The 15,490-nt window shown below is 39.4% G+C and overlaps 1 protein-coding gene across 1 annotated transcript in view; it reads right to left on the reverse strand.

Annotated features, from left to right (window-relative positions):
• Window positions 1–15,229, reverse strand: part of DPY19L1 (dpy-19 like C-mannosyltransferase 1) — a 45,174-nt gene extending 29,945 nt beyond the window's left edge. The window contains exons 1-7 of the mRNA XM_041407919.1: window positions 14,735–15,229; window positions 13,767–13,835; window positions 8,696–8,720; window positions 8,093–8,180; window positions 7,326–7,463; window positions 2,273–2,393; window positions 630–723 (exon numbers count right to left, since the gene is read on the reverse strand). Of these exons, the coding sequence (XP_041263853.1) occupies window positions 630–723; window positions 2,273–2,393; window positions 7,326–7,463; window positions 8,093–8,180; window positions 8,696–8,720; window positions 13,767–13,835; window positions 14,735–15,032 (833 nt within the window). The 5' untranslated portion in view covers window positions 15,033–15,229. The remainder of the gene's footprint in view (window positions 1–629; window positions 724–2,272; window positions 2,394–7,325; window positions 7,464–8,092; window positions 8,181–8,695; window positions 8,721–13,766; window positions 13,836–14,734) is intronic.
• Window positions 15,230–15,490: the final 261 nt, after the last annotated feature.

The raw sequence follows: 15,490 nt of genomic DNA on the forward strand, positions 1-15,490 counted from the left end.
ATGAAAACAGATGTAAACAGAAAATGTATTTCCACTTCTGCTTTTCTACTGAATGTGGAATCCATTTTTGTATGAAAGTGTATTACAGTTCCTGAAATGTAAGGATACTGAAAACACAAATTTATAGAAAAGGGGAAGTGCATACAATTTGTCCAAAAGAATGTATTAGGTCAAAAAATATTTTGCCTTCTCAGTTATGCTAAAATGGAAATACATGCAAATATGACTTAAAGCAAAGCACTGGGAAAACCCCAGTCATGGTTAAAAGTACACCATCACTCAACTTGTGTTTAAAATGAGTTACAGTAATAATTTTGAGAGCAGAAATATGTCGAAAGCTGTTTAAAATATATACAAACATCTAGTTTTATCCTCAACCTGGTGGTATCAATGAGATACAGCCTCAATAAAATTTTCGACAATTTTTTTTCCAGCAGCATCATCATTATTTTAAGCAAAAAGCTTCTCTATTTCAGTATTTTTAGTGACAATGTGTATGTAAAAAAACACTACTGCTGTATAAACAAATAATCAATATCTCATAAAAATATTTTTACACTCACTTTTTCAATTTTATCTAAAAACTGACAGCGAATACCAACTGAATAGCCCAGTTTCAACTGCCTTACCTGAGGTATGTACCATATATGAAGAACAGTGACATCATGAATCCATTCAACAGAAAAATCACAGCAACATAAAAGGAAGCAGGGTCTCCCAACCCTAACAAGAAACAGTTAATATATGTTGTCAAATACAGAAGAAAGGCCATATTGGTTACAAAGCACCATACAACCAGTATACTATATTAATATATCTATATAATATATAAACTATCAGTATAGTATCTCAGGGTATCTACAGAAAGAGACAATTAAAAAAAATAGTAGATGTCATTAAGACTATTGTGAAGATTCAATCAGGAGACCACAGCTTTAAAAAAAAAACAGGAAGAGTAGGGGTAGATATAACCTTGGGGCAGTCAGTGACAGAATAAGCCAAGAGTGATGCATTAACTGCAGAGAAAAACCTGTGAAGTTTAGAAGGTAGAAAAACTGCTAATATTCTCTCGACTACATTTTTATTTCATAGAGCTTTTTAGAACAGGTTTGTTAATCCTAGATTCACACTTCCCATCTCTTGCAGGAGTAAATCCATCTTTAAACACATCACCCACAATGCTCTTTGCTTTCTTTGTTTCATTGTAAGCCAAGATATTTTCCAGTAATGCAAGTCTTTCAATTTATTCATTAACAGACACTTCTGCGCTCACTCTTCTGCCGCTACTCTCTTTCCCACTATTTCTTTAAACCCTCCTGGCTCTAATCATTTCAGCAATACAGCATAAAAAGCCTTATTCATTAAAGTGAATGGCAGCAAAACTTCAGTTTCATATGCAGAACTGATTATTCCCCACTGCTGAAAACACAGCAAGACTGTTTTCTAAAGTAAGATGATGATATGCTCACAAAACACAGTAGTCTCAATAGCTGGTGCTTCTGTTGGTTTTGTTTTCATGAAAAACAGGAATGAAAGGTTGTACACTGTTTATTGCTTCTTACAAAATTAGAGAAAGTGAACCATTCAAGCTCTGAAGTTCTTACTGCCTTTGTGCAAAGGAAAAATACTACCCTGTCATCACACAAAGGCATTCTAAATGATAAAATGAAACAACTTCACAAACTACCATCTATTATTCAGCTTGAACTGACTGTAGAACACCTCGAAAGCACTTCTTGGTAAGCTACTTTTATTGTTTAATACGTACTTGACAAGCCAATATTTCAAACATGGGGAAAAAAAAAAAAAGTGGCAGTATTCTTGCTTTGGTGTCAAATCAAGGTTTAAGATTGAAATTCTCATGCTGAATACCAACTCATGAGAGGAAGAGGATTCTTCTCAGCAGCATCACTAGGTAAGATTTCTCTAAAAAAAAAATCTCCAAAACTGAGGGAGGAAATTTTGAAATGCAGGAAGTTGGAATGTATTTGGGATCCTTCAGAAATTACAAAAATTAATACATGTACAGTAGGCCTCCAATTACATTTAGGACATCTTATTCTTTGTAACAATCCAACATTATGAAGGCTCAGACCATAACTGTGAAGTTTTGAAGTCCAGGATAGGAATTCAATCTAGGCAGGAGGAGTTATCTAATAAGCAAAATCCGTATTTTTCACCCTTGGTAACAGAGGGATATTTATTATTTCTGAAATACGTAAAGCCACAAGTGCATGCTTCCAAGGAGAAGCCATGATAAACCAGAATTTACCTTCACAGCTTTCAACAGGACTAAGCCCTTTTCCTCTGTTTACAGTCCAACATGTCTTTGTTGGCACACCAAGGAAATCCATAATGGTGGTATATATGCGGTACCAGCTGGCAAGGACCACCTAGAGGGAAAACAGGATTAGAAGTTTCTGCCCAGAGTAACCTCTCATGACAACTGGCCCTCTTCCAGGCTCATTTTCAAGCTCAAGATTTATCTCAGCACTTTTGACCACAATTTCCTAGAGGCATCTAACAGACTTCATTAACAGACTAAAATTATATTGATACTCAGATGCCTTATAAAAGAAATAATTTCATGTATCAAGCTGCAATATTCAGAAAAAAAAATCTCCATGTATTGCATTGTCCGGAAGGCTCCTGATTTGAGTATTTTTGTTTATCAGATATTAAAATCACAAATGTTGTTGACAAGACAGTTGACCAAACTGAATCCATTCAAGTCAATTATTTTTTTCCACCTCACAAGAATATTAGTGGACCAAATCTTTAGAATTTTTAGTCTGTTGAATTTTGATAGGTTAATTTTAAGTATGCACTACAAAGGGCTTGCAGATGCAATGTAAGAGAGCATTTCCCTTTTCCATGAAAATGCTGTAATGTTCTTAGAACAACAACTCACCTGAATCTCAACACCTGACACAGAAAACATCAGTACTTTACACACAGCAAAAATGAGAACTCATCTCACAGCAAAGTCATTAGTTAATAACATTACCAAGCTATTCTGTCAGGATATAACTGACTCTATAGAGTTCATAAATGAGTAATGTGGCCATTCCAGTTGAGCTGCTTTGAAAGTTATAACCTAGGGGTTCCCAGACTGACAATATGTTTCACCACTGCAGTATTAGCTGCCTCTGCCCTGTGTCACAGAGAACATATATAAGAAAGATGATTCTCTCTTCTCATTCCCCATACAATTAATAAAACTCTTTATGTCACTTCCATCTTCAAGAAGGGCAAGAATGAAAAACAGACAATGTGTGTGAGAATGTGATGGAGTAAATCCTCCTGGAAACCACTTCCAAATATACAAAGGACAAAAAAGTGATTTGAAGCAATCAGCACAGATTTACAAAGGTGAAATCACTCCTGTCCAGCTTTATAACCTTCTGAGATGACTGTCTTGATAGATAAGGACACAACCGTGGATATTTTTTTAATCTGGTGCCAATCTGCTCTATATCTTAAGACTAGATGATGGCACAAGGGAACATCCTCAGCAAATCTGCAGGATAAACACTGGAAGGAGTGACTGATCCTTGTGCTGCCATTCAGAGGGACATCAAAAGGCAGGAGAAATGGGCCAACAGGAATCTTCCCAAGAGGGAAATACAAAGTCCTGCACTGGGAATGAACACCACTGTGCACCAGTAGAGCAGGAAGCTGACCACCACGAAAGCAGTTTTGCAGAAAAAGGCCTGTGAGTCTTGGCGGACAATTTATACTTGAGCCAGCAACAAGCCCTTGATGCAAAAAAGACAAATATATCATCAGCTGTATGTCACCAGGACAAGAAAGGCAACTCTTCCCCTCTACTCAGCATTGCTAAGACTCTATTTGCGGTGCTGAGCTCAGTTGTGAGCTGCCCAAGACAAGAAGGACATAGAATAAAGATGACTGAGACAGACTCTTTTTGGTTGACAAGAGATGAGACAATGAGCACAAATTCAAATACAGGAAATTCCACTTATACATAGGGGGAAAAAAAAATTTTTAATTTGGGAGTGATCAAACACTAGAACAATCTGCAGAGAGGTGGAGTATATTCAAATTGAAACTGAAGATGACCCTGAGCAACCTGCTCTACTTCACACTGGTTTGAGCAGTGTTGAGACTAGAAGACCTTTAGACAGCCCTGCCAACCTCAACTGTTCTGGGATTGTAAAATTCATTAATTTTTAATACCAAAGCTCCAATCATCATGGCTCACCTCATCTGTGGCCTTCATACCCTCGCAACGTAAATCCTGTATATTTAAAATATAACTACATCTTCCTAGACCAAGACTCCGTGCCTCAACATCGTGCCTTACAAAGTACAGTATCCTGAATTCCTGGAAGGTTTCTGAATATCTGTGCCCTGGTGCTCCTGGTAGTGCACATACGCATACATGAACCAGACACTGCCCCATCTCCAGTCAGTCATCAATAGGCCTGGAGAACCAAATCAGTGTCTTTCTTCTTATCTCCTGAATGTGCTTTGTAAAGGACATCTGAATGGCATATTTGCATCACCAGCCCTGAAGCTGACATTAGCAAAGCATATAAAGCCTTCTTGCCAAATTAATGTTGCACCAAAAAAAAAAAATCCAGTGACTAATTTATCAACTTAAAAATTTAACCTGTTTATGCCATAAGTGCCTCTGTCTGCTGCAGGTTTAACACGTGAATACTCCCTAGAAAGTATACCTAAAAAGGTATCAGGCTAGGTACTTCAAGGAAAAAAACCTATTTTTTGCCAAAAGCTACTTTACATGAAACAGTTAACATGGGCATAAAAACGGAAACAAATCAGTAAGCAGCACAAAATTGCTAGGTCAGTTGGAGCACAGTGATGTTTCTGGAATTTCTACTGTTCTGTATCAGATAAGGCAGTAAATGCACAACCTGGAAAACAAAAGCCTAGCTTTCAGACCCAGGAGCGCTCTGTGGACAAGGCCAGCCCTTTGCTGCAAAAGGACATGTCGAAAAGTCAAGCCCTGTCACTAATTGCCTTTGAGTGTGCGCTTTAAAGCCAACTACATGGACCTTTGTAACACACTCTTCATTTCAATTCACATCTTCATTATCACGACCACACACAGACATATCAACTGTTCCATAACAATGAACATCCAGAGAGCAAACTTAGCACATTATCTCTCCACCACAGAAACTAACACATTATCTCTCCACCATTTTTCATCAGAAATGAAAACACTACAATTACTAGAACAACCTGACTATGGAGCAAATACTTGAAAGATCAACTTTATTTGGATTTTAATCTTGTACAGCTACAAGAACAACCTTGTAGCTGTTGATAGTTTTTTTTTACTGCTTATATGTATAATTTACATAAATGATGTATTGATTGCTACACACTCATTTTACTTTTTTCCTTTTTTTGGAAGTTTTTAAGGCTAGTACTGTCTGTAAGTGAATTGCTTTACTTTTCTTAATTAATTTAACATCCTGTTTAGCAATGGGATTTACAGATTGGCTTTGATAAATTTAATTTTAATATCCATTAAACAAAGAAACATTTTTAGAATTCAGCCTTATTGCTACTAATGGACTGAAAGAGCTGGAAAGATCCCAAAATATCAAACAGGAAAAGAAACACTTTCAGGGAGCATGACTGGATACTGTGCATCTGAAGGAAAAATTTTACTGCCAACAAATAAATCCACAAGCATCTTCTCACCACCCAGACCCATTATAATCATAAGAAAATTCTATAAATTCGGACAACATATTTCAAATGTCAAGTTGCACCTACTGACAGTTTTATAAATACAGCTACGTGAAAACATGAGTACTCAAGAAACACACTTAAAAAAACCCCCAAAGCAGTATTTACAGGAAGTCTAGACATTAAGCAGTAAATGACTGAAAGGAATAGAGGAGGCTTTTTGTCTGCTTTGCATGCCCACACAGGCACAGAAAAGATGAATGAATTCATACCTCATCACCAATTTCTACCAGTATAGTATAGAGTACAAAGCCAATATAATCCTAAAAATCTGAATGAACAGACAAACATACACATTTTGCACTGTAATCAAGCTGGTGTTCTTATAGAATGTCAGCCACTACATCTGATTTCATCATCTAATTTGTTTAGTCATCTTTCAGGATGATACTGATGAGTCTTTAAGAACAAGTTCATTTGACCAATAATCCTTTGATTTTTGAAAGTGAGACTATAGCTGAAGTCAATAATTTTTTTTAAGCTAAAGGAAATAACTCTTTAGTATTCAAATGATGTTCACAGTAGGGCATTTCTATAACTGAATTGCAATCCACCTGGAATTAGGAAAAAATTCCAAGCAAACCCTAAACAAGCGAGAGGGCAACAAAAAGGGCTCATCTACATAGCATTTAGTTCTTCCAGAGCAAGGACTTAAGAAGCAAATTAAACCACTACGTGCAACTTGTACAAATACATGCACACCAAGAACTCTTACACATACAGTTCCTGACAGCAGCTCTGCTCCAACAGAGCAGAAGAATGAGTATAAACGCTAGTACCCAACAATCACAGCCATTATTAGTTGGTTCTCATAAAAATAAACTGCTCCTGACACATGATATTCAGAAATGTACATTAACCAAAGGAATCTTCCCTTTGCAAAATGTGTGAGACACACTGGCAAAACCTTAAGAGACAGAAACCTCAACATTTCTGTACTTTAAACACATGTTCTTTTTACTGACAAAAAAAGCAGAGTAGGAATGTGATCTAACCAGGTAACAAGTCGAACAGTAAGTATGCACAAATCAACAGCAGTCAGTCCTCCACAGACAAATTTCCTCTACAACATCTAAGTAAACTGTTACCACCCATGGATTTCACAGCCACTGTGAACTGTGATGTGCTTGGTTCTGTCAGTTTTGTGTGTCCTACAAAAAATGGAAAACAAAATAATCTCTTGCAATCGTCATCACTTCAGTCATTATTGTCACATACTTCTGATAATTCATACATCTTACTTCCTGAAGTAAATAATGTCAGCAACCTACTTGCTTTCAGGGAAAAGAACACAAAAAGGCAAAAGTATAGAATTGGTCTGCAACTTTTGGGCACAAAATACTAAGATCTAGAAAGCTTTCATAGTTGATCGAAAATACTTGAAATTTAGAAATTAATCATCATGTATGAACTAACTTTCTCATTTGAAATCTGGAACTGAAATACAATATTTAAGCAACACTACATTAGTCACTGTATCTTTGCAAACACATTTTCCAAAGTAACTTTTACAAATTTGTAGTCAAAGCCAAAACAACCAGATTTGCAGAAGGTACTATATTTAAAACATAACTCACCTCTGGATAAAGATTGAACCTTTGTAAGGTGTTAATCACTAAAGGATATTCAGTCAGTTTGTCATTCATAATGGCACATACTCCACTCCAAAATGATGGTGCCTCAATAATGATCTTGAAGTAGGAATAATAGAGACCCTATAGAAGAACAGATTAATTATTTACAATTAAAGATGTCGCTTCTGCCTCAGGAACCACTACATACAAGCTTCATTTTTAAACAAATTTTGTACCGTAACAAACAGGACAGGGTTATTGAAGACGACTATCCAGTTTTTCAAATGCCTTCTATTACTGCCACCAAAACAAGTGATGGGGGTTTCCTTCCACTTTGTTTCATAGCATACCTGGCAATCTCTCATTTGGGCTGGTAATTATGCATTACATAGTGTTTCACAATTCTCAAAATAAAAGCAGATAAAAGGTGTGTCTGTGTACATATATGCCAATATACATTAATTGAAAAAATATTTAGACAAAAAAGGCTGCATAATAAGACTATAACTGAAAGCAAGGTATAAGGTACTTGCAGTTTTCTATTTTAGGTCCTCTAGAACCATACTTTTAGATTATATTTTAAGTGAACTGTAAAGTGATACATTCATAGGGATCAGCTGCAAGTCACACAAATACTTTGCACATGAAAGTGTAATGTACAGTAGTTGTAAGAGATCAATATGTATACTTATGCAGAATGTATTAAGTTTTGGAAAGCTCATGATCAGATTACAAACAGAAGTTTTCCAAACACTGAAACATAATCTAACCATTTCCGTGCGAAAAGCCATTTCTCTTTCCAGTGTTGACAGGTGAGAAAAATGACGGTCATTTTCAAAAAGAGTTGTTATGTGACACCTGCCAAAAAATAATAACAATTAAAATGGAATAAACTGGTTTAGAATATGTACTAAGTCATAGACAGCAAAGAACATCAATGAATACTCAAAATTTACTTACAAACTGCTATGGTAATTTATTCATATATTATACCAATATCCTCATCTATTCAGATAATTTGAAACTGAAAAAGTATGAACAAAGAGTATTTATTAAATTCTATTATGGCATTAGTAACAATACTATAATGCTATATATACTATATATAAAACTGTAATGTATTTTAATTAAAGTGCACAAACTTAAGGATTAAGCAGCAATTTTTCACCTGAAGAGCAGGCTTCACTCTTCTCTGAACAGGCTTAAGAAACCTTTCACATCATCTTCACAAGAACAGAATTATTCAGTTCAAACATAATTTAGTCTTGAGAGGAATGTTCTAAATATAAACTATCCCAACATCCTCTCTAAAAATAACAAAAATTATATTTTTATTATTTTAAATTACTCTGAAGCAGTAAATTTAACCTTACCAATGTAGGACTCCTGCGAAAACAGCTGTAAAAGAAACATAAGGTGCAAAGTTACTCAAATATTTAAATAACTGAACATGAAATTGTGTTCACTGCAGTAACTGCAGTACTGCTTCAGAGATGCACAGAAGGTATCAAGACCCCAGAGAACAGAAGAATAGGAACATCTGAATTACACCTCCACAGACAGGTCTTTGAAAAATTTCTTGGTATACAGCACTAGGCAATGTTTCCACATACAGCTTGCATCACTCAAGCTGACCCACCAGCATCTAATGCACACATTTCAGTTATTAACAACAAAACTGAATTAAAAGCAATTTTTAATAGGCATAAATATTTTTTAGAATTTTTATGATGCCTACTGTGACTGTTCACTCAACTCCTGCTCAGATTTTCACTAACTCATGCTAAGGCCTGAAGCACACTACGAGCAGCACTGCTAGGTCAAAGCAAGGGCAACCAACAGGCAGAACCTGGTGGCCTGAAAGGGCTTAAGGTCACTCTGCAGCCATTATCACCTGCAGCCTGCTGTCTCCTGCAGCCATCTCCTGCACCTCCTGGTGTATTGATTGTCTGGCAGCTTCTTCAGAATCTGCTAACTCATGGAGACACTACAGACCAAACTTTTAAGCTTTAAGGTGAAAACAAGCTTAGCAAAAAAGTTTCTGAAGCAGATCCAGCAGAAGCTGGACTCCTGAGGTTTTCATGCTTCCCAGGTGATACAGCATCATGATGAAAAAGGAAGGATGAACACTCCCACCATCATCTAGGTAATTATTTTGCTGAGAGGTACACAAGTTATAAGTTTCAAGTTGAGCTATGAACTAGAGAACTTATGAGTTCAAATGCTCATGCCTTAAATGATGATTCAGTGAATTCCTATGTTAGACTAGCCTGTACAAAGTGGGCTGGATCTTGTCATGTTTGTTTTCTTTCCTAATGAACTCATAAAATAAATTTTCATTTACAGAGCACACTGTGCTGTAAATATGAGAAATCCAAATGGACCATGACAACCAACACAAATCTAATTGAGACTGTAATTGCTAAAAAATTATAGACTCTGCACACAATTAGGTGCCATTTGTCCATTTGAAGACTATCTGCACTGCTGCCATGTAGATACAGAACAAGGGACGTAGTCTGAGGGACAAAGGGAAGAGACAAATGCTGATAAAGCAGTGAGTTAACAGTCTAGGTCTCTGACCTCTTGAGTATGACAAGACCCAGAGAGAGCAGGAACCACTCCAATTCACTTGGGCAGCACTGACAACAAATGCAGCCTTCCACGGAAGCAAAGCCTTCGTGACTGAGGGATAATGGGAAGGCATTTAGAGGGACCACAGTGCTCCTCCTAGACTGAAGGTGTCTCAGTTGCCCTCTAGGCTTTCTGCCATAGAAAGATCTGGCAGACTAGTTGTCTTTAATCCACAAAAATCTTTGTTGTTAATGAATAGCCCTCTAATTCACATAGGCTGTATGGAGCAGAGAGAAAATGGAGAGGACAATCAACCTCCCTGCTTAGACCCAGCTGCGGCCAGAAAGGTGCTGAGCACCGTGTCCCTCTCCAGGGTGCTGACTAGCACACACCTTCCCTCCTTCTGGCACCCAGACACTGCTGCCGCCTCTCTGAAGACGTGGAATGAGTCAAGGTGCTTGGACATTGGTAAAACACACAGCAATGCCTGCACGCTTATGCAGAATATAGTCTGAGAGTTAGGGAATGTGCATTTGTTCAGGCTGCATGTTACAAGACTAGGGTTGTCTGTTTCTGGAAAGCAGCAGGGATAAGAGAAAATGCCTTTGTAAACCCATTAAATTTATGTGGAATTGGAGTGGACTTAATGTACACTTCATGTCCTAGTATATATACTCTATATATAAATAAATAAATAAATAAATAAATAAATAAATTTCACATATTCCTCCAACACAGAACCTGGAAGTTCTGCTGCTGCCAGTACTTGTTATCATGGTCACAACAAGGTTCCTAACTGTAGTGCGTTGCATTATGACCTAATTTTACAATTTAAGTTTTGTAAGTGAAGAGATCCAAGGTGAAGCTGGATAGGACAAAAATTACCACCACAAAACAAAAAAAGAAAAACACAAAAAAAATTGCCTAAAAAAATTTCTGAACTAGCTGCTGGTACAGTTTAACAACACTGACCTCATGTTAAACACTTCACACAGCAGGTGAGGTGGTACTACACCACACTGAAACTTCCCTCAGAGTTTTACAGCACCACTTCTATCACTTGAAGTAGGCTCTTTAAAGACAAGACTGGACCCAGACAACTGGGTTCCTGTTAGACAATGAAGACCTCAATCTTTCACTTAAAACTTCACCTTTTTGCATAGTTTCTAAAAAAAAAAAATCACCAAAATTGCTTGGTGTAAGCAGAACTTAATGTTTTAAGAAAGGTTCAGAGCTACAGGGGTCATTTTTATACTAAGGACATTTACATTAGTTCTTATGGAAAGCTGAAAATGTCTTTCAGAAGAGCAGGCACTGACACGACATGGGTTTCCAGGTAAGCACGTTAGCTCTGTCAGCAATGCAGCAAACCATATTCCATACAAAAAAAAAAACATGTTCTGCAGCAATTGTATGGAAAGAAACACAGCAGCCCATATCTTAGTTATTGCTTATTGACTAATAGTTACACACGTGCACAAGGCATTATTTTATTTCTCAGCAACATTCACAAGATTCTCAGTAAGATTAGATACTGAAATACATTTGCATATACACACACACACCAACTATTAAAAAAAATTAAGACAGATCACATATTAGGAAAGAATATAAAGTAAAGTCCAATGCATCTTAGTTACCAGTATTGTTCATTAACTCAAATTCACATGGTACCAAGTAAGGCAAATATGCAGTATTTTATTGATGCAAATAAATTATCTATTATTACGGAAATTACATTTCACATCCAGACATACCACTTATTTCATAGAGGAAACAATGTCCTTAAATCTGATTCCTCCCTTCAGTAAATGTTTTATTGAAAGTCAATGCAGTAAATGTAAATACATTCACAGTTATTTTGGAGAATTTCATATACATTTCCACAGTATCATTCTATTGTAAGTACAAAGTGAAGACCTTCATAATCACACAGCAATTAATGTTAATTACTCATATTTCAAGAGACAATGGGCTTAATTCATAGACTTCCACTCTAAGTCCAAATCAGCATTTTTCAACAGACTGCATTAAGCCAGTTTCTGATGCAAAACATGCAGTCAGCTCTGTCAAATTACCACCCTTTGATCTCCTTAATGTCCTTACTGGAGAGGGAATGAAGGACAGGACAGGAAGGGAATACTATAGTCCTAATGCTATAGACACTTACACAGCTACTGCGTACTTGAACTTGCAGATGCCATTTTCTCACCCAGCCTAAGAAGCCCTAAAACTAAAGCATATGATAAGATTTTTGCAGACTAGGGCTATTATGTAAAATCTGATAGATTTCCTATTTTTGCCTGTGTGTTATTCTAAGAAAAGCAATATGAATGGCATATAAAAAGGATTCTAATTCTGGAAATTAAATACTGAAGAATACAGCCATTCTTTGGCTTTATTTACCAAGAGAACAACAAATGCTGAGACACTATAATCCAACAGGATGTGAAGGGTACAATAAACTGATTCATGTTTTGCAAATATCCACAAAGTGACCAAGTAGGAATACAACAGAACTGGAAACAATGAGGAACCTGCAAGCTCTGACTACATTTGCAGCTTAGTCAAGTTGTTACGTTCTGAGATTCTGTGCAATACAATAAGGATGTCTTCAGGAATAAGTCAATGGTGATTATGAAAAAAAAACCAAACAACATAATAGGGTGAAGCGTTGTATAAGAACATCCTTGACAACTTTACTGCTGCACATAAATTGGAGATAATTTGTAGGAGAAAAATACTCACACTCTATAATTAAACTAGCTCCAACTAGCTCTGTTTTTAAAATATGGGCCTTACATCCTTGCAAACAAAGCAACAACAAAAATTCAAAATTCCACTAAACTTAATCAAAACTCACTTTTTCATACTTAGTATATGTACATTCTTTACTACTGCAAATACTATATGCTAGTACATACTTTGCTATTAAGATTTTACTCCAAATGAAAAAAACCTCCCTGAAATATTAAATAGATGAACTGGGTTTCATGGACAAATTCAAATTCCAGAAATTATAAAGCTCTCTCCCTAATCTGCTCTCAAATTTCAATCAGAGGAAAGCATTTTTCAATTCTGACCATCGTTTAAGCATTTCTGTGTCATTTAAGTAACTACAAGTCTAGGAAATGCTGAATAAACAAACGCAAGTAAAGCAATTCAGGAACACTTTATTCATTAATTAGTTTGTAAGCTAAGGGCTGTTTCCCTGCTACTACTTTGCAATGTAATTCATCAAACTGAAGAAACTCCCTCCGGCAACCAGGACTACTGGTGATGCGATTAACTGTACCAGCATCTTTGGAATACCCTGAAAGTCTTTATTAAAATACTTTTTAGGGTATATCTAAAGGTGCAGCTGACAAATATGCTGTTACCTAACATCTGTTAACTTTAGGAATGCATTTCTTTGCAAATACTTTAGGTGTTTTTTTCAAGACTTTCGTTACTAATCATTCCATTATTTTCTCAAAAATATTACCAAAGATAATAACATCCAAATTTACATCCCTCTACAACTGTATGTTCTTCCACGGAACAAGCTGTTGTGATTACATTACTTAGTAAGAGTTGCTGCCTTTTCTTTTTTCCCCTACAAATTAATGACTAGATAGGAGAAATACATTAATATCTGGAATTTTTTTCCTATAAATATTGTGATACCACATCAACTGCTACAGTAACAGCTTTCCAAAAGTTACCAGGTAGGAGGTTATATCCTGTCCCTTTTGAACATCAGCTATGTTTTTTTTCTTTTTCAAAGTTTTATTTCCAAATATATTTAGACACAATTTCCAATTACAGAGAAAGAAAGGTAAAAAGATCAGTAATCCCCCCCCCCCGCCACGAGGTATTCCTTCTACTTACCCAGAAGGAACGTGAGCCAGACGTTGCTATCCACTTTTGTGATGAAGGCCTTTCTGTCGACAACAAATACTGCCGAAAGAACACAAGCACCTTAAGCATCACTTAAGCACAGCGGCTATAAAAGGAAATCTGAGCTCTGCAACATTAGTTTTATGTAAAAATCTTGACTAGACCTCAAAAATGCTGAAAGAAACTTCATACAGCAAGTTCATAACTACACATAAAAGCTTTAAACATCACTAAGGTGACTATATAAATCGCCAGGTTTTTAATTTCTGAAATAACTTTTACAGAATAACTTATCAAAAGGGAATTTCTCCACAATTATGTTACTGGCAAATTTGCTCAAGCAGAAAGTCAATACTTCTAAAGAATACTGAACCCTTTATGCTTTTCAGCAGAAACAGGCTGGTCATGTCAGCACCGCAAGCTGCGGTAGTCATCACCACCAGACAGAGTGCTTCCACAAGAGTTACTTACACAAACAGCACGCTTCCCCACTCCTCCCCCAAAGGATGCTGAAGCGGTAAAAAGCCCTTTCCCATTCCCTCGCACCCACCTCTCGCCATCCCTGTGTGGGTTTTGTCAGCTTTTCTCTTTCTTTACCGTCCCCGCGCTGTGACAGGCTGGAGCACGGGCCCGGGCAGAGAGGAGCGCGACCTCGCCGCCGCTGCCCCGGGCAGCGCCAGGCACCGCCCGCCGCCTCCCTTCCTCCTTCCCGCCCGCGGGAGGCACCTTCCCGCGCGCCGGACCCCGATCGCCGCTTCCCGGGGAAAGACGTCCCGGCGCTCCCTTCCCCGGCAAAAGCCACCCCGTGCCACGGGGCAAGGGTACCGCCACTTGCCGGAAAGAGGGACGGGAAGCGGCGCTCAGCCCCACAGCACTTCCCGCGGGCGGAATGGCCGGCTCCCATCCCCGCGGGGGCAGAGGGAGCGGGGAGGGGGCAGGGTTCGGGGCAGGAACCTCACCTCGGAGCCGGTCTCCGCAGAGGCGCAGGAGACTCAGGGGGCCGCGGCCCAGCAGGTCCCGCTCCCCGTCCGCCGCGGGCCCCTCCCGGAAGGGTCCCCGGGGGTCGCCCCTGGCTCCCCGCCGGCCGCCGCCTCCCTTCCGCATGGCGCGGGCCCCGCCGGAGCCCTGCCTGCCGGGCGAGTGCGGCCGGCGGCCGCGGCTGGGGCTGGCGCCCGGCGACTGCTGCTGCTGCTGCTGCTGCTGCCCGGGCTTGAGCGGCGGCGACTCTTTGTTCCTGCCTCGGCTCGGGACGACCATCTCCGCATAGTCCCCGCCGGGGCCGGGGCGCCGCGCCGGAGGGGAGGGGAGCCGAGCCGAGGGGGGCGGTGCTCAGCGAGGAGCTTCCCCCACCCCCTGGCAGGGCCCGGAGGCCACGGGGCGGAGCCGCAGCCAGCGGGCTCGTAGTAACGGGGCGAGGGGGCGGCCGGTCCTCGCTCCGCCGCCGCCGCCGCCGCCGCCCGCCCCGCTCCGCCCCGCCGCTCACGGACGCGCCGCCCCGGAGCCCGGCGACGAGGGGGAGGAGGAAGGAGAAAGCGGAGGCGAGAGCGGGGTTCTTCCCGCTCACTCCTTCCCTCTTCTTTCTGAGGGACGGCCGCGGTTCTCCCGTCGGTCCCCGTGCGGGCGGGCCGGCCTGCCCCCCGCGCTGCTGCGGCCTCGTCCTCCGACACCTCTCGGTGTTTCTCTGTCTTGCCTTTGCAGTTCCCGCGCCGTTCAGC

This window comes from Onychostruthus taczanowskii, unplaced genomic scaffold (assembly GCF_017590055.1).
Source record: "Onychostruthus taczanowskii isolate IOZ18803 unplaced genomic scaffold, ASM1759005v1 scaffold28, whole genome shotgun sequence".
Classification (NCBI taxonomy): Eukaryota; Metazoa; Chordata; class Aves; order Passeriformes; family Passeridae; genus Onychostruthus; species Onychostruthus taczanowskii.